General features: G+C 39.3%; 1 protein-coding gene and 1 pseudogene across 1 annotated transcript in view; both read left to right on the forward strand.

Moving 5' to 3' along the window:
• Positions 1-3,045: 3,045 nt before the first annotated feature.
• Positions 3,046-4,399, forward strand: LOC142841216 (zinc finger and BTB domain-containing protein 44-like; annotated as a pseudogene).
• Positions 4,400-15,016: 10,617 nt separating this feature from the next.
• The window catches only part of Cfap47 (cilia and flagella associated protein 47), a 316,226-nt gene continuing 311,895 nt past the window's right edge, over positions 15,017-19,347 (forward strand). Inside the window, 3 exon segments of the mRNA XM_075957827.1 lie at positions 15,017-15,211; positions 16,312-16,463; positions 17,508-17,623. Of these exon segments, the coding sequence (XP_075813942.1) occupies positions 15,017-15,211; positions 16,312-16,463; positions 17,508-17,623 (463 nt within the window).

Consider the following 19,347-nt stretch of genomic DNA (forward strand, 5'->3'; position numbering starts at 1 on the left):
CTTGAATGGAGAGCCATGGCATTTTTGGAAGACCCTAGATATGATGCGAAAATTCACAATTATTTAATTTCCTAGCTTTTCCCTAAGAGAAATATATTCTTTTACCATGCAAGTCATTAATTGTACAGATTTCTTGACTATTTTCATCCTTTGATTTGTCTAATTTTTATAACATTTTTACCAGTTTAAGAAATGAAAGGTGCCTGGAGTGATGGCTCCATGGTTAAAAATACTGAATACTGATCCACAGGACCTGAGTTCAGTTCTCATCAACCTCGTGACAGCTCACAATTGTCAGTAACTCCAGTTCTAGGGGACTCAACACTTATGGCAAAACACCAATGCACATTTTAAAAAATGAAAAAAAAAGAAAGATTCCTTGTGGTAATTAATTCAAATGGCCTTCAATACCCAACCTGGGAAACTAGTATTTTTAAGAAATTAGGCTTTCCTGATTTAAAAATTCTGCAATAATTTTACACTCTCCTAGAATGGATAGTGAAATACTATTGATGTTAATGAACATTATTTTATATATTTCCATTTCATCTTGCATGTAGTTTTTACTGAAGTTCTTTGAACTATTAATTTCCTAATATTACTTTTAAAATCATATCTTCAATCTAGCATTACATACTATAATCACCATCTCCTTTTTCATGTTTGTGTTGTATCATCGGACTCTTTTATTGAAGTGTTATATTGCATTAAGTATCTTGATCTTATTTCTACATCTAGGGACATGCTTATACTGTTTTAGTATTACTGTGTCAGTTGAAGAAATAAGGCGATATCTAGCAAAGTTGTACTAACACAATCTATACAGCTATCTCTGTTCTATTAGTCCATCTTCAGTGCACATATGCCCACATTACTTTTGCAAAATGTACAATCAAATATTTTTCTCAAATCTTTTTTCCTAATAAAATTTACTGCAGTATTGCATACCACTGACACTTTCTATTATTTATAGGTAACCTTTTACTGCCCACTGAGTGTTTTCAGTAGCTAATCTTGTAATGTTATAAACTGTAACTGTTAATATATTCTAGAACACTATGCTAAAGGGGTATGCTGTCAAACTGCCTTCTAAATATATAAATTTGTACTCATAGATGAGGCTATTATCAACCTTTGTGAAAGAAGCTTCTTTCTGAAGTTGTGGGGTCTCCTTTTTCCTCCTGTGTCATAGGTCACTGTCCATGAGGGCAGAGGGAGCAGAAGTAGTGAGCAGAGGGGCTGGAGAGATGGCTCAGCGGTTAAGAGCATTGCCTGCTCTTCCAAAGGTCCTGAGTTCAATTCCCGGCAACCACATGGTGGCTCACAACAATCTGTAATGAGGTCTGGCCTGCAGGCATACACACAGACAGAACACTGTATACATAATAAGTAAATAAATAAATATTAAAAAAAGAAGTAGTGAGCAGAATTCTAATCGCTGTGAGCATGATGAAAATAAATTCTAGTAGTTAGTTTCAGAGAGACAGCTCAGTTTATTGAAACAATGGGACTAGTTTATATAGCTCGAGTCAGAGGGAGGGGAAGACAAATTAATAAGAGAAGGAATATACTAATTTTTATATGCAGAACTAATAGAGAACAGACAAACATTAATGACATACCAATTCAATTACCAGAGTGTGTGGGAAGAAAGAGGGAAGCTTATGTGGTAAGTCATTTGCAGTGTGTTTTGTGCAGCGTTATCCTCTAAATAAGGTCAGGCATCTGTGCTTAGAGATACTCTCCAATTAAGGTTTAGGCAGAGAAGAGGGATCCCTGCTGAGAAGGAGAGCTATGGGGGACATTGTGAACTTCAACCTTAATAGAAAGATTCTCCAACATGCAGTGGGCAGCACTTAAAGATTCATAACTAGTTATATAATAAGAAGTGACTGTTGAACATCCAAATCACCCTATCCAAGCTCAAGGAGCAGCACGTAAGAGAAGGTAGAAAGAATCTAGAAGCTGGAGTATAGAAAGAGGCCTATAAAATCCCATTTTCTGATTAGGACATCACTTTTGCATCCATGAATCCAAATCATCAGTGGCTACCTGCACAAGACTGAGCCCATTAGCATTCCAGCATTGATAGTGAAGGGGGATCACAAGATCCCACCCTTCCTTTTATAGAAGCTATAAGCTGTTTAGCTTATTACAGGTAAAGCAGGCACGTTCCTCGGTGCTGCAGCCACTAATAAGTTACCCCTGTTCAAATACATAATCACTACCTCTAATCATGCAGGAAACCATAATTAAATAACATAGGCCATAAATAAAATTTAAAAGAAGTAAAAGTAGGAATGACATTGATGAGGTGAAGAGGGGTTCAGTGGGAAGGAGAGAGAAATGAGAAGATAATCAGAGTATCAAGGTACATTGTGTGCCTATATGTGTGTGAAATTCTAAAGAATAAATGATTTTTAGAGGACACTGGAGAAAGCAAGCTGCCTCATGAAGTAAAGGCATTTGACCCTAAGCCAAAGGACCTAAGTTCAATCCACTGGATATATACAGTAGAAAAAGTAGAAGATTCCCACACGTAGTCCTTTAACTTCCATATACATATTGTCAATCAAAACCGCATACACACACACACACACTAAATACATGTAAAAAAGAACATTATAAAAATAAAAAGTCCCAGCCTCTGTATTTGTTACTTGTCTCATTATTGTGACAAAATACCTGACAAGTGCAAATTAAAGCAAGGGTTTATTTCAGGTTACAGTTCTGGGTGATACAGTCCATCATAACACAGAAGGTATGGAAGTAGGAATAAGAAGTAGGGGCGCTGGGCCTTCTCCTCCCCGTGCTTTGTACTCTCACACGTAGCAGGTACACGGGTGGAAGAGTGGCGCCACCATGAGTGCCCACTTTCAGGCTGCACATTGGCCTAGGTGGGCTGCCAAAATAGGGTCCCCTGAGCCTCGGGTGGGTGTGGAGGAGAAGAGCCAGCCGTGGACTCCAGCCCCACCCCTGCTGCCAGCAGGACATTTCTGATTTATTGCATCCTTGAAGAGCATCAGTAGAAGAGGAAAAAAAAAGATGGGTGTGAAAATATTTACTCACAGCTCCTCTTCCCACAGCCAGGAAATGCAGGGAAAGCTAAATATGTTATGAAATGATGGACATTTTTGTGATATCACTTTTCGTTTCCAGCATAAAATCTTTCAGGCTCAAAAGGTGGTACTAGAAGCTTGCAATGATTTCTTTTGCAAAAAACGTGTGGGCCAAGCAGAGGATTAGAACAAAAATGTGTTGGATCTGCATCATGTTTCAGTGACTGGCTTTATACCTCTTTTAGAATATGCTTACACAGCCACTCTGCCAATTAATACAGAAAATATTATTGATGTTCTAGCTGAAGCCAGCTATATGCAAATGTTTAGTGTTGCTAGTACCCGATTAGAGTTCATGAAATCAAGTATTTTGTGGAATACACCACATAGCCAACCAGAAAAGGGTCTAGATACTGGGCAAGAAAATAGTTCTAACTGCAATTTTACTTGTGGAGATGGAAGTATTTCTCCAGTGTCTTCAGATTGCAGTGTTGTGGAAAGGACCATTCCTGTCTGCCGAGAATGCCAAAGAAAACTCAAAAGCTACATTGTGATGTCTCCTGAGAGTCCCGTAAAATGTAGTACACAAACAAGTTTACCCCAAGTATTGAATTTCTCAACTTCCTATGCAGAAAAGAGAAATCAGTCAGTTGACTCTTCTTTAGCTTTTCCATGGACTTTCCCTTTTGGAATTGATTGAAGGATTCAGCCTGAGAAAGCAAAGCAGACAGAAAATACCAAGATTTTAGAGTTGCCTGGCCTGTCTGAGGCAGTAGAAGAATGACTATGTGACTTGTGAGAGTACAAAAACTACCGTGCCTCTAGGGACAGAAGAAGATGTGTAGGTCAAAGTAGAAAGATTAAGTGTTGAGGAAGTCCATGAGGAATTGTCCCAGCCTGTCAGTGCATCTCAGAGCTCACTGAGTGGTCAGCAGACAGTGCTGGGAAGTAATCCAGTTCAAGATTACTTCTGATTAGTCCACAGTCTTCCCCTATAGGCTCAGTAGATGAAGGAGTTACAGAGAGGAGCCTACACTTCAAATCACTTCTAGCACCAGTGCTCATACAGACAATGACGACAGAAAATGTTCAGTATCCCTTCCAACTCTACATTGCTCCTTCTACCAGCAGTACAGAGCGACCAAGTCCAAATGGTCCAGACAGACATTTCCAATGTCCAACCTGTGGGGTTCAATTCACTAGTATTCAGAACCTAAAACAGCTCATGCTTATTCATCCTCAGGAATTAAACCATTTCAGTGTGACCGCTGTAAAAATTTTCACCAGAGCTTGCTCAATAAAGATGTGCCCATCGCCTAAAGCATGAAGTGATTTCTTAGTGCCAGACTACTTAAACCAGGAGCAAGAAGACACTCTTGTTCAGTATGCTCTTGAAGAAAACACTTTTGAAAGCATCTTTTCTATTCAAATACCTGTGATTTCACAGGACTCCTCAACCCAGAATTGTGAAAGTTCTTTCCCTTTGGGGTCTCCTGGTGGGGTTGCAGAGATGAAGGAGGATGTGCAAGGGCATCCAAAGACCAGTACTCATGCCTAGGCCACCCAAGATGACCCCACCCCCAATGTCAGAGCTGTCTGCAATAACTATTGAGTAATTTTGTGATTTGGCATCAGTTTAGGTTTTTGAAACTGCCTGTTCTTGATCTTTAACCTTTAAAGTTAACTTCTTAAAAAAAAGAAGGGTACCAGTTTGTAAGCCCTGAAATGGGAAGGTTGCTTTGCTTTTTTTCCCCCATAGCTGAGAGATCCCTTCTGTATGTATACAATAAGGTAACATTGAAACAGAACATAAACTCTGAGACTTAAGGAGAAGCAGCTGATTTCAAACATGGTATTCTTTTCATTATTAAAAGTGGGCAACAGCAGATACAGGAGAAAACAGTTTATTGTTGACCTTCCTGAGATGAGAGGGCTCATGGGAAGTTACTAAACAGAATTTGACAATGCCTAAGTAAATGTTTACTCATAGATGCAAGGTGTTATAAACCCTGTAGTTTTGGAAGCATTTATGGTAACTTTTTCAAATGAAAGTACATAATTTTGAAATTCAGCATATTATTTTTTAAGCCATTATGAATTTTCATGGTGAAAAATTGGCATCGGTCAGGCATTTCATGTATCCTTATAGCACCACTCTAAAGGCTAAGAGGTGTGACTGAGAGAAGTCAAGCTGTTCATGAAATGGCCACGGTATAGAATAAGGTATGTATACTCCATCTTTATAAAAATTGTTTTAATACTGTTTTTCATACTAAAATGAATATTTGTTTACGTAGCCTTTGAATGCTGAAACCTGGCTAACTAGAACATTGCCCAGATAAGTGCCCTATTGTCCCATCAACAGTACTTTCACTTGCATATACTATTGTGTTGCCACATAAAAGAAAAATACTGAAGACATTCCATATTTTATATATAGGTTAATGCATTGTTGGGGATGTTTATACTGTGCTGTTTAAGACAAAATGAAAGAATTCTGTTTTGAAGCTACATTCTTAATCCAATTAAGATTGTTTACAGCAACACATATAACAACAATGCATTGTCCTTGTTCTAAAATTGTTTGAGGTATGGCCAAGTTTGTTAAAAGCAGTTGTAGTTTTCATGGGATATAAGCAATAATGTGAGAGATAAGAAGAGGTTGTAAAATGGTCATCTGTGGCACAGAAATTGGGAGGTTGTTAAGACTAAAATCTAAAAACCTTGCTACTCAGATGATGACATTTATATGATACCTTAGGTTGAGATATACTTTTTTTATCTGGTGCCATTAAAGCCTCTTTGGTCGGAAAAAAAAAAGAAGTAGTTTGTCACATTGTGTTTACAGTTAGGAATCAGAGGGTCTTGAATTTTTGTGCTCAGCTGCATTTCTCCTTCCCATTCAGCCCAGGAATCAGCCTGTTAAGGATGGAATGGTACTGCCCACATTTAGGTTCGCTTTTCCACTTCAGCAAACCTAATCTAGATAATTTTTCACATAAAGGTCCAGAGATTTGTTTACATGGTAATGCTAGATCTCATCAAGTTGAAAATCAAGTTTATCTGTCATGCTTTCATAGCATATGTGCTTGTAAGCCTGCTTTGCTAGCTGCGGCATACTGCTTTTATGGGGGCAAAAATCCTTGGAATTTCCACACTAGGTTTCAAGATTATCAGCTTCATTTCTTTTCTCCATTCAGTATTTCAGGATCCCATTTTTACTTTTGCTGTCTTAAATTAAGAAACTAAACAAGCCTGTAAATTAAAAATTTCATTTTAATTCAACAACTCCCATACTTAAATACTATGTTTGATTTTTAGCAACATGAGCTGTGGCATGGAAGCACCTTGATTTATTGACTATCACTTGAGCCAGGATTTAATAATCTTTGAACTTGTCTTTTTCTTTTTGTGAATAGCCAACTGAATTCAGTAGAACCTATTCCGTAGGTCAGCCTTTTACTCATCATTACTGTCATAGTAATCAATTGAAGCAAACACTCAGGCTCACGTTTCAGTTGACACTTCATCACCCTCAAGCACAATCATAGCTTCTCTAATTCTGAGGCAATCTTGTAATCTGTTTTTACCAGCATTGATTTTTTTCCCCTTTGGAAAGGGCTCAGCTCTGTGCTCAGGCCCAAACTCATGACCAAACTAATAGCCTGTGATAGGTAGTTTATCTTCTGGGATCACAAGTCTTACTCAACATGCAGCAGTCTATACTGAACTGGAAGAAAACAAAAAAGAGTGACTCTGACATTCTATAGATGTTGCATTCAAGATACAAAACAATCTACAAAATGTTTTAAAACAAGGCACTGTAGTTGGTATAGCATATTTGCTTTTGTAATTTCCTACCAATTATTCACAATTACCACTGTAGTTAGAATTGTAAAATTTCATAAAAACAATTATTAACCAAAATATAGATAGACTATAAGCATTATGAGATATTGGCTAGTAAAGCTGTTTCTAAATAATGAAGAAATAGCAAATGTAAAGATTATTCATTCTACCTCTGACATAAAGCACTGTAGATCTCTTTCCTTAGCCCCAACAGCCAGCACTGAGATATAGAATACTCATGCATTTCAACTAAATGATATAGATGTGGTTCTGGTAACGTGATGGTAGAACCTTCTAGAAAGTATCCCTGTGGTATAAGGGAAAATATTGTTTATGGAGAACTGTCTCATCATCAGCTGTTTACTATGGCATGTTGGTGACCACTGCACACTGCCAAGAAGCAGGCACTGGTGAGATGAACTGTACGACAAAACCTAATGTCAGAGAAAACTCAGCATGCTGCTATGACTGTGTAGTCAGCAGTACATTGGAACTCCAAATCAAAATGTCTTTCTCCTTATAGAGTACCTCCAGTATCCTCTACTGAGAAATACTTCTGGCAAAAAAACAAAAGAATTTAAGGCAACCAAACTATTTCTAAAATGACAGTCTAAAATTAGTGTTCATAAGCTTTTTGTGTGTGTGTGTTTTGTTTTTTGCTGTTAAAAATGCTTCTCAGTTATGGCTTGCTGCCTTGGTACATTTCTTTTTTATTATTTTTTTTAATTGAAAAAAATTTCCGCCTCCTGCCAGCCTCCCATTTCCCTCCCCCTCCTCCCACTCGTCTTCCCCTCCCCCACTCCTCTCCCCCTCCCTCTCCAGACTGAAGAGCAGTCAGGGTTCCCTGCCCCGTGGAAAGTCCAAGGTCGTCCCCCCTCCATCCAGGTCTAGGCAGGTGAGCATCCAAACTGGCTAGGCTCCCACAAACCAGAACATGAAGTAGGATCAAAACCCAGTGCCATTGTCCTTGGCTTCTCAGTCAGCCCTCCTCTTCAGCCATGTTCAGGGAGTCCAGTTTGATCACATGCTCCATCATCCAGCTGGCCTTGGTGAGCACCCATTAGATTAGCAGTCTCAGTGGGTGGGCACACCCCTCATGGTCCTAACTTCCTTGCTCATGTTCTCCCTCCTTCTGCTTCTCGTTTGGACCTTAGGAGCTCAGCCCAGTGTTCCAATGTGGGTCTCTGTCTCTAGCTTCATCCATCGCCAGATGAAGTTTCTATGGTGATATGCAAGATATTCATCAGTATGGCTATAGCATAGGGCCATTTCAGGCTCCCTCTCCTCAGCTACCCAAGGATCTAGCTGAGGACAACTCCATGGACACCTGGGAACACCTCTAGAGTCAAGTCTCTCGCCAACCCTAAAATGGCTCCCTTAATTAAGATATATACTTCCCTACTCCCATATCCACACTTCCTCCATCCCAACCATCCCATTCCCACAAACTCTCCCCATCCTCCCCTTCTCACTTTTTTCTCCCCATTTCCCCTTACCTCCACCCCATCCCCATCCCCAAGTTTCCAATTTTTGCCTGGCAATCTTGTCTCCTTCCAATACCAGGAGGATAACTATATGTTTTTCTTTGGGTTCACCTTCTTATTTAACTTCTCTAGGATCTCATATTATAGGCTCAATATCCTTTATTTATGGCTGGAAACCAATCATGAGTGAGTACATCCCATGTTCATCATTTTGGGTCTGGGTTACCTCACTCAGTAGGTGATACTGCTTTTATCCAGATAAACTAAACCACAAGGCAGAGTAGCAGGCATCAGAATAAGCAAACTTTCACACTAGATTGTCCAGTCTAGTTAACATACATTATTCTGAGCAACTCAGAAAGTTTTGTGGACCCCAGACTAGTACCCTCGTGATGGTTAATTACCAGAATCCTAAAATTTGTTTCTAGGAAAATGAACTTTCCCTCTAGTGTCCTTTATCAACCTTTGGGTTTGAGCTGTCCACTTCATCTTTACCATGGAGCCTCAGGTAGCAGTGGGTCATGGCATATCATCAGAATATTAATAGGCCTCATTGGTCTTAGGGCCCTTTGTAAGGCAGCCAGGTCAGTATCCCAGCAGGGGAGGTCAAAAATTTGTAGGAAGAGCCAAATAACCTTTAGGAAGATCAATTTTTTTAAAGATGTCCTTTTCCCCAGTGATGAGAAGCCCTCTTTCTCTATAGATCACATGGTGGACATGCCCAGTAGTAAAAGCATACCATCTGACAATCTGTGTGTACAGTAGTTGGTTTTCCTTTTCCCCATCCGAGAGCCTGTGTGAGATCAATCAGTTCTACTCTCCGAGTTGAGGTACCTGACTGGGACCCAAATAGTTTCATTTAAAGTAACTACTGCAGCTCCCAGGTACCTGTTTTTCATCTTTCATCTCATGACAGTCATTGATGAGTACCTGCACCATCAGGGAATATGGTTTAGTCAAATTAGTGGGAGTGGGTCTCTCACTTGAGGTTGGGTGTGGGTTAAAGCCTCGTACTGGATCACACAGTCATTAGACAGCCAGTGTTCTGGTGCTATTTGGAGGAAAGCCTCAGCCTCATTATGGGGTGGATTTTTCTGTCCCACCAGCCAGCTCCCAAATCATGGCATGGAGATTTATTATTAATTAAGAAAACTTGGCTGGTAGCTTAGACTTGTTTCTAATTAACTCATAAATAAACCCCTTTCTATTCATCTATGCGTTGCCACGTGATTCATGGAATTTACCAGCCCTCCTGTGTGTCTTTCAACCTTTCCATCTGAATGGTGGCTCCATTTTCTTCTTCCCAGCATTCTCTCTGCTCCAAGCTAGATATTGGTTTTTCAGTTTTTTATTGAATCAATCTGAGTGACACTTCTTCACAGTGTACAGAAAGATTATTCCACACCAGGTATGGTACAGGGTGTTTCCATGTCCTCAAATTTTTAAAACCCCTTTTGTATTTTGCTTAGTTTCAGTCCAGATTAGGGCTCAGTGCTATCCATTTGTTCTATTTCTACAAACTCTGGCATCCAGAGGCAGCAATATCCAGCTGCACTTATGAACTCGTGAACCTGTCTCTTAGTCTTTGGAGTTAGGATCTGAAGGATGACAGCAATCCTACTCTGAGACAGGCTCCTTTTGCCTCCCCTCAGCTGGTAACCAAGATAGGTAGTGGTTTACAAAGCTGAATTTTCTTGGCCCATATTCTGTAGCTCAGGGTCTGAAACTCTTGGAGCAGCCCCTCTGTGGCTCTCTTATAATCTATTTTCTCAGGAAACCTCTGAAGGAAGGGCAGGAAGTCTGCATTTAGTGTCATTAAATCATGGGGCAACCTGGTCCAGGAATGTTGCCCTCTGTAACCTCCCACTAAGTCTGTCCATTTAAAAGTAAAGTTGGTTTGACTCACGTCTGCCAATGGAGAGCTGAAGAATATATCTTTTTTTTGGTTTTTCGAGACAGGGTTTCTCTGTGGTTTTGGAGCCTGTCCTGGAACTAGCTCTTGTAGACCAGGCTGGTTGAAGAATATATCTTTTAAGTGGAAGACAGAGTGTATCTGTTTCTCTGAAAAGAATCAGATGCATGAGAATCAGAGGTCCCAAGTTTCTTCATAAGCAGTAATGACACCAAAATGTCAAGGCACCAGAATGACTTTCTCTTCAATCCAGGCAATATGAACTACAATTTTCCCTTTTATTTTCAGAGTCATTGGGTATTGTTTAATCTGGATGGAGGTAGCTGAACTGGTTAGTTGAGAAATTATACAAGTTTGGTGTTGGGCCAGTCCTGGGGGATTGATAGCTGCCCATCACCCTGGAAATCATTGTAGTCCCTCAGAGAGATAATCCAACTGTGTATTTTGATTGGAGTCAGAAGTTTCAGCTAGGAGATATTTTTCTGACCAAGGATAAGGCACCAAAATTTTGCTGTGTAACTGTGTTTCATCATCAGAGAAGGTGATGGTGACTTTCAGTTCATGTAAAAGGTCTTGTACCAGTCAGTTCTCTGTTGTTAAATACTCTATGAGATACCTCCATCAATGGGGACTTACCTATACCTTTATGTTTTTCTAACTTTGTAAACTTTCTTTCTTCTTTTTTTAAAAACAACAACAACAACAACACAGGACCAACTGTGTAACAGAGGAAATCTTTTTTAGCCACTGTCTTTAATCTTTCTAAACTTACCTTGTGAAAATTACTGGAGAGATGGCTCAGTGGTTAAGAGCACTGACTGCTCTTCCAAAGGACCTGTGTTCAATTCCCACAACCCACATGGCAGCTCACAACTGTCTGAAGATCCAGTTGCAAGGGATCTGACACCTTCACACCAATGCACATAAAATAAAGTTTAATAAACCATAAAAATAAAAAAATAATGGTAGGGGGCTGTCCAACCATGTCAATTAAAAAAAAAAAGAAAATTGCATAAAGTCTCTTTGGTTAGTGTTGGACAGAAGGGAAAATCCTCGCCGTCCAGGCTTCAAGGCTTGGCAGTGACTCCCCCTGCCCTGCCCAGAAGCAGTTTTTCTGAGTTTTCCAGAGACAGGTGGGTTTTACAGACCAAGGTTTTGAAAGGAGACATTAAAGCAAAAGATAAAGGAGTGGAATTTTCTCTTATCTTTTAGGCTCAGCCCTGGGGAAACTCTTCCCCTCTCCAGGGCTGCTCAGAACAGGCAGAACAGAGGGAATGATCTCCTGGGTGTACTATTTCTCCATCCCTGCCCGCATTCCACCTAGATGGCTGGGGGCCCTGGAAGAGAGGCCAGTCCCTTACCTCCACACAGAGCCAAACCAATGACTGTGATCCTAAGTCAAGCAACAAAATAAGCAAGTGCTGGAGTGGGACAGGTCGAGTTTATACTGGTATCTCTGTGTGACCTGGCAAAGCCAAAAGTATTTAGGTCCCCAACAGGAGAGGACACAGGTCTTAATCTGCGGGAGTGGGGGGGTGGTGGTGGTGGTAGGGTGGGGGAGGTCTCACACGAGAGAAACACACTGGTCAATTACATGGAAACAAAACTAACAGAGACACATAGAAAGACACATAGAGACACTTGAACAGACAGGGAATCTAGTGACATCTCACATAGATCAGCATTTGTGCCTCTTATGTGTCCAAACAGCATGCCCATAACCAGACATAACTCCAGAGTTGACAGACCAGGTGACTTTCTCATTCATTTCCTTTTGGGGAAACCTCTCTGCAGTGTTAGGCAGAGACTGATCAAAGACCTAGAACATCTGAGATTGTGCTGATCACCCCCCAACACACACACACACACACACACACACACACACACACACACACACACACACACACGTCTCAGGGGCTGGTCTCTGGGATCTTGGTGGGACTTCTAGAAGTATTCTCCAGAAAAGACTGCTAGGACATGAATACAAGCCAATTAAAAGTCCCTATTAGCCAGCTGGTGACTACACTGTATGTTAAGGATTCCATTGTAGCCCCAAGCCTTTCTTAGGTTGAGCTTTTAAACACAAACCCCATGCCATGTCCTGGATTGACATACTTCAGTAAACAAGAACAGTTAGCCAGAAGCACAACTACACAAGTCAGAAAGCAGGGTCAGTACATTTAGAGACTTTTCTAGAACTATGGATTTGCCTAGAACTATGGATTTTGATGCATTAGGCCTTTGGTTTAGCTTTGGCAGTTGCTATTGCCTGTGTGCTGAGTTTTACAGCCTGAATGGCACTTCCATCATGGAGTCAGTTATGCTAAGATTTCTGGGCCTACTAAGATCTGGGGCCCTGTTACAGCTTCACTATTTATAATACTCAGAGTGGCACCTATACTTCAACATATTCAACATATATTATTCATTATCATTGTGGAGTGGTATTTTAAGCATGGATATATTTCATATTGTTTATTGATAGCTGAGTGAGCTGCACAAGATTGTTTCATGATTTCATTATTAAGAATAAAGCTCATATTTGTAACACTCAAGTGTTTTTTTTGTGCAAACAAGTTTGTGTTTCTCTAGAATAAATGACCATGAATATAACTTGTGGATGGCTAGGTCATTATGTGATTAGCTTAACAAACATTTTCAAGGTCTGCTTGAGCTACAATGTGAATTTAAGGCCAAACTGGAATAATCAGTGAGAAACTATCTCAATATTTTACTGAGACAGTATGTCAGTAAAATAGGACTGGGTTATAACTCAGTGGTAGGTCATGTGTCATGCAAGAGGACCTACTTTCAAACACCAGCACTGTAGACAAGGAAGCAATGAAACATGGTCTTGTTGCTTTACAGCCTCATCAGAATCTGATGTTTTCATTTGAACAGGCAACAGTCAGGTGTTTTCTCACCAGTAAGCTCATCATCAAATACACATACCCATTTTCCCACCAAACTAAGTAGTTATGCTACGCTTTTACTTGGATCTGTTTTTATGTGAGATTTACTCAGTAAATGATATTCACTGACAAAAGAAATGAGAGAATATTGCTATTTTTCTGAACAACTTACCATTTTCGAAGTAATTAAGAATTTCATTTGTTTCTATGTGCTTAAAACTAATTTATTTTAATGTCTTCTCTTCTTATTCCAAGAAACCCCAATTGTCTAAATTTGTCAAAAACTATTTCTCAGCACAAATTCACAAAGCATTCTATCAACTCAATCTCCCTGGGGTCATGTATATGTCGGCATGTGTAACACAGGCCTTACAGGTATCTGCACAAAGGAAACAGAGGACTAGATCTCCCTGGTGTTCCATCTTATTGCAGACATTTCTGAGTTAAAGCCCTCCTTAATTGAAAACAAAGCCAAAAGAGTTGTTATACAGTTCAGATTTCAGCCAGTCTTTTCTTTGAGTGTGTGGAGAAGGGAATTTTGACACTCCTTTGTTGTTTCCAATTGTTTTCTAGTTTGTTTAGGGGCTTGTACCAGAACGGTGATTTGCATTCACTCAAACTCTAAATCTTTCAGGGGTACAGAACAAACTTGGCTTTGCCACAGGGATCTAGGCAGGCTTTGTACTGTGTTCTAAAAAAAACTCAAAGGTGATTCAAATATCCAACTGGTAAAGAAGACAAGAATTCCAGAAGATATTTTATCATTTCCTAGAGATTTGCACATTATAATCAACCCTTTTCCAATCTTGTTTCAACTGTCAACAACAATTCCAATAAATTCATAAGTTGACTTTAAATCTAGGACTACTTAATTATTGCTCCATCATTTTTGGGAAAAAACTATTTATGATCTTGGTATTGGAAGAGTCATGCTGAACTAAAATCTGTATTAAAAAATAAACCACTGGATTGCATTTGTCTTTTGAGTCTGTATTTAATTTCTTTTAAATTTAATGATATAGGGGCTGAGGATGTAGTTCAGTAATAGAATGCTTGAATGCTCAAGATACTGGATCCTTGCACTGGGGAAAAATAGACAAAAATTAATGTATTTTTTTAGATTATTTAGTCATCTCTATTGATACATTTTTTATATTTTATAATAATTTAATAGTTTGGTATTATAGAAAAGACAGAAATGCTGGCCTAAAGGTCACTGACATTTTTCTCCTTATTAAAGTCCTTCATTTCAGTCAAATTTGGCTGCCTTAATAGACCCTGCTGACTATCATTTTCACTAAGCTTGCTTTAAAGGAGGATCCAGGAAAATGGCCAATAAACCAAATGCCACTTTGACACCCTGGCTGTGTCAACATCAGCTGCTTTTGGATTTGAGGCTGACAAAGTAAAGTATTTTCCAATTATTTTGCTGATACTTGTCAACCAATTCTCTGATTCCACAGAAACCTGCTGTTCGAGTTTCCCAACCCAAGGCCCTGGGACCTTTCCCTGAGTACAGGTCTGCTGCGCAGGCACAAGCCTCAGGGCAGGAGCTGGGGGAGGAGACATAGGGCCGGGGTGAGGGTCGCACGCAGCTCTTACGTCAGAGAAGCGTGGCCAGGGCGGGGCAAGTTCCGGAGACTTCCTCCTCAGGAATGCTGGGGCGAGGCAAGGGTCAGCGCTCACGTGGAGTCCGGATAATGGTTTCCTAGTGCTTGTCTCCTAGCTACCTCTGTTGACTCTAGCCAGTCGGGAGTTGGTCAAGTCCGCTTCTGGTTGCTGGCTATCTAGAGGTCCGCGATGGACACAGAGCGGGGCTCCTTAGGCACTCGGGATGTGGATAGCACCAAGAAGGAAGTTCAACTGAGGGTAATCCCTTCGGAGCTGAAGTTCCTGGATGCAGTGTCTGGGAAAGTGTACCGGCTCCCTCTCGTTGTCCACAATTTGGGCCGCTGGAACCAGAAGATGAGGTTTCAAGAGCCCGGGAAGCCACAGGTGATAAATTAAGGGTACTGAAAGCTCCTGGGTCGCCTCCGCACTTGAGCTACCCTTTGGCCCAAAGACCAAAATCTACATTTCTAAGGAATTCGGGAAGGATTTTATTTGCTGAGGTGTAGTCACAGGGAAGGAGAAGATAACAAAAGAGAGGGATAACTGCTAAGGTGTAAAGGGGAGGAAGAGAATTTAGGGAGGAAGAGAAGGGAGTGAAAGGCCGGAAGGGGGAGGGAGAATGGTAAAGACTTAGGGAAAGGAAGAGAGGGATCGAAGGAGAGGGAACGAAAGAGGAAGGAAGGAAGGGAGAGAGGGAGGGAGGAGAAGGGAGAAAGAATGGAAGAGAGAAAGGGATGGAAAGAGGGAGAGAGGAAGGGGATAGGAAAAGTGAGAAAGGGAGGCGAAATAATGATGGGAAGAGGGAGAGGAAGAAAAGGAGGGAGAGGGAAAGAGTGGAGAAAGAATCTTTTACTTCAGGTAGGGGGTATGAGGAAAAGACTAGATGGGGCGAAGCTGAGAGAGAATATGCTTCTTCATAATTGTGTTTGGAAAAAGAAAAGTCCTCACTCCTGTTTTCATTTTTAGTTAACAGAAAATTACAGATTCGTGAAGCTTTATAAATACAATGATGGTTACATCTACTAAGAATTCCAATTTTATGCACCATATCTTCATGATTCTGAAGTGAATCATGAAGTAATTCATGAGGTGAATTAACAACACCTCAAAAAAAATCCTAGGAGGTCATTTTTTTTTTGAGGTGTTGTTAATTGCCCTCTGACACTTAAAGTACCTGATTCCTTCAGGAATTACTAAGAGGCATAAGTGCGGTTTTGTGTCATACTTTATTGAGAATTTACTGAGAAACAGATATATCTCTACTCTCTAAGGATAAGAACTAAAAGGGCATTTTCGTACAGGCCTAATCATCATACCCTGTAAATATATACATTTAATGTATATCAGTTTAAAGTTTTTTTTTTAAATTCTTGTTAGGTGGGAATAAGACCTATGCTTGGTAATAATACACACTCCCTAAATATTAGTTTCTCATAATCTTTATAAGGAACTAATGGTGCTGATTTTATCTTTTTCCACTTAAGTTCAAACTGTTGTTGACGAGTCTGGATAAGGAACTAGCTTCTGGCCTTCAGATGTCAGCAATGGTGGAATATCATCCTGATAAAAATGAAGACGTGTTTGATCACATCTTTATCTATGCAGGAAATAAAGTTCTAGAGGTTCCTCTGATTGGGTATGTAATCTTCACATCTGTCTTGTAACAATTTTGTTATTATTAAACTGTACTAATTCATTTAAGGACATTTTGTGATGTAGAGCTTGCAATCTAAATATAAAATAGATATGTCATGAGATTTCTTCATATGAGACAATGAATTTTTGAAAGCTGTCTGAAAATGCCTACTACATACATGCTGCATTGAACACATTAAATTAAAGACACATGTAGCAGATCACATTTCTTCATTGTACAGAGATCGTGTTTTATACCTTGTTCTTGTTAGCTTTGGACATTTTGATACAAGCTAGAGTCCCATGGGAAGAGAGAATTTATTTATTATCCTGCAGTCCAGTCTATGGGGGCATTTTCTTGATTAATGGTTGGTGTGGGAGGGCCTAGCCCACTGTGGGCAGTGCCTTACTGGCCAGATGGTCTTGGGATATATAAGACAACAAGCCGAGCAAGCCATAGAGAACAAGTAGTGCGTCTGTGCTTCCTGTCTCTATTGCTTTTGCTCCTGGCTGCCCTCAATGATAAACCATGATCTGGATACTTAAGCCAAAGAAACATTTGCCTGCCTAAGCTGGTTTTGGTCAGTGTTTTAGCATAGCAACAGAAAGTATCTATAATATTCCCCTAATACAGTATCATTGCTTTTTTCATTTATCATATTTTATGTTTTTCAAAGTATTAAAGTCAGTTCCCCCTTTTTAATAAGTTTCAAAACATTAAATGGACTTATGTGGAAATTCTCAAAAGGAATTTCACGTATGATAGAGTAACACTAAATTGAGATAAATGAATAGTCTGTCAAATCATGCTTATATGATAAAGTCTGATTTCCTTGTTAAGAAAAGGTTGCATTATAGTTTGCATATGTTATTTCATTACTCCTTTTATTGACAGCAGTGTTATCAATAGACCTGTAAATAAACTGAAATATATTTTAAGGAGTTAAATGTCTGTAAAGTATCCGTGTGTGTGCTTCCATGGGCTTAACTATGAAGGTGTTCTTATTGTTACACATAATTTTGTGCTTCTTTTCTTCTCTCTTAGGCTGATTCCAACCTGTCACCTGGAAATTGTGCCAGTAGTTGATTTTGGCATATTAGTTGCCAATAGTAAAGTGCACTGTAAAGAGATTAGTATTATTAATCGTGGCAAAGCTCCAGGTACGTGTTCTGTGTCACATAAGCTTACAAATTTAGAAGAGTTGCTATTATTTTAAATTGCATCTAGTATAATAGATTTTCCCAGTCATCAAGAAACAATGTCTATCATTTGAAATATTTGAGAACCAAAAGCCCTTAAGTGTTGTGACTACAAAGGATAGCTATGTAATCATTTAAGAAAAATGAACCTGCCTCTTATAATCCATATTAACACAGCCTGCTGGTTATGTGACTGGTGATCTTTTTGAAGATGGGAGGCAGGTTGGTGTTATAGAAGTGATATAGGCTAATCCAGAGACTGAACTAGACCTCAGTGCCTTACTTACTAGCTATATCATATTGGACAATTATCTTTAATAAAATTGAACTTTAGATGGTTAATTAGGTATTTACCTAAAATTTTGGTAGGATACCTGTTTCATTGTGGACTTGAAATATTTTTTCTATTTGTCATAGTCAACTTGGCATTCAGATCATGGTCTGTAAAAGGCTTATAATAATTTATCATTGGAAGGACACTTTTTTCTAGACTTGATTATTTTTAGGAATTGTTATTGTGGCCAGGTGTTTTCATAAAAGTATATGTTGTTATGCATACTTTTTTCAAATATCTTTTTTATTGTTTTTATTGGACAATATGTTTTTCTCCCCTCCTTTCCTCTCCCCTCCCCTTCTACCCTCTCCCATGGTCCTCATGCTCCCAAATTTACTTAGGAGATTTTGTCTTTTTCTATTTCCCATGTACATTAGATCCATGTATGTCTCTCTTCGGGTTCTCATTGTTGTTTAGGTTCTCTGAGATTGTGAATTGTAGGCTGTTTTTTTTGTTTTATTTCTAAAAGCCACTTATGAGTGAGTACATATGATATTTGTCTTTCTGGGTCTGGGTTACCTCACTCAATATTATATTTTCTAGATCCATCCATTTGCCCACAAATTTCCAAGTGTCATTACTTTTTCTCCTGTGTAGTACTCCATTGTGTAAATATACCACAGTTTCTTTATCCATTCTTTGGTTGAGGGGCATTTTGGTTGCTTACAGGTTCTAGCTATGAAAAACAACGCTATCAATGCACACTTTTAATTGATTGCAACAATGGAAATAATTTGTCTTTTTTTTTTTTTTGCTTTTTCGAGACAGGGTTTCTCTGTGACTTAATCCCAGCACTTGGGAGGCAGAGGCAGAGGCAGAGGCAGGTGGATCTCTGTGAGTTTGAGACCAGCCTGGTCTACAAGAGCTAGTTCCAGGACAGGAACCAAAAAGATACGGAGAAACCCTGTCTCGAAAAATCAAAAAAAAAAAAATTGTCATTCTTTTGATGTGATGGTTAGCTACATTGGCTGCAAGATTGCCATTTCTCCCAATCTAGTACAAGGACTAATTCTAGATAGTGACTGTTTCTTTGAGACTGCATGTCTAATATATAATGAAATAGTAAATCCAGTCCTCTTTACCTCTAGATTGTTTTTGTCTTAGCTGCCTGCTTGAACAATGGGAATTAAGAAAAAGACAATCTATCCCATTACATATTTTCTCATAAAATATACAAGAATAAAACTGATAGGTACTTCTGATTCAATTTTGTTCATTTAGCTTTCAGTGATTTGGTTCTTTCATGGGTGAATATTCATGGCTTAGGAGTTTATAGAATATTAGGCTTATTTTCAGTTTGATTCTAATGTGAAGTATAGAGTCTCTTAAGGTAAATGATTGAGGTTCTTTG

Source organism: Microtus pennsylvanicus, chromosome X (genome assembly GCF_037038515.1).
Source record: "Microtus pennsylvanicus isolate mMicPen1 chromosome X, mMicPen1.hap1, whole genome shotgun sequence".
Classification (NCBI taxonomy): domain Eukaryota; kingdom Metazoa; phylum Chordata; class Mammalia; order Rodentia; family Cricetidae; genus Microtus; species Microtus pennsylvanicus.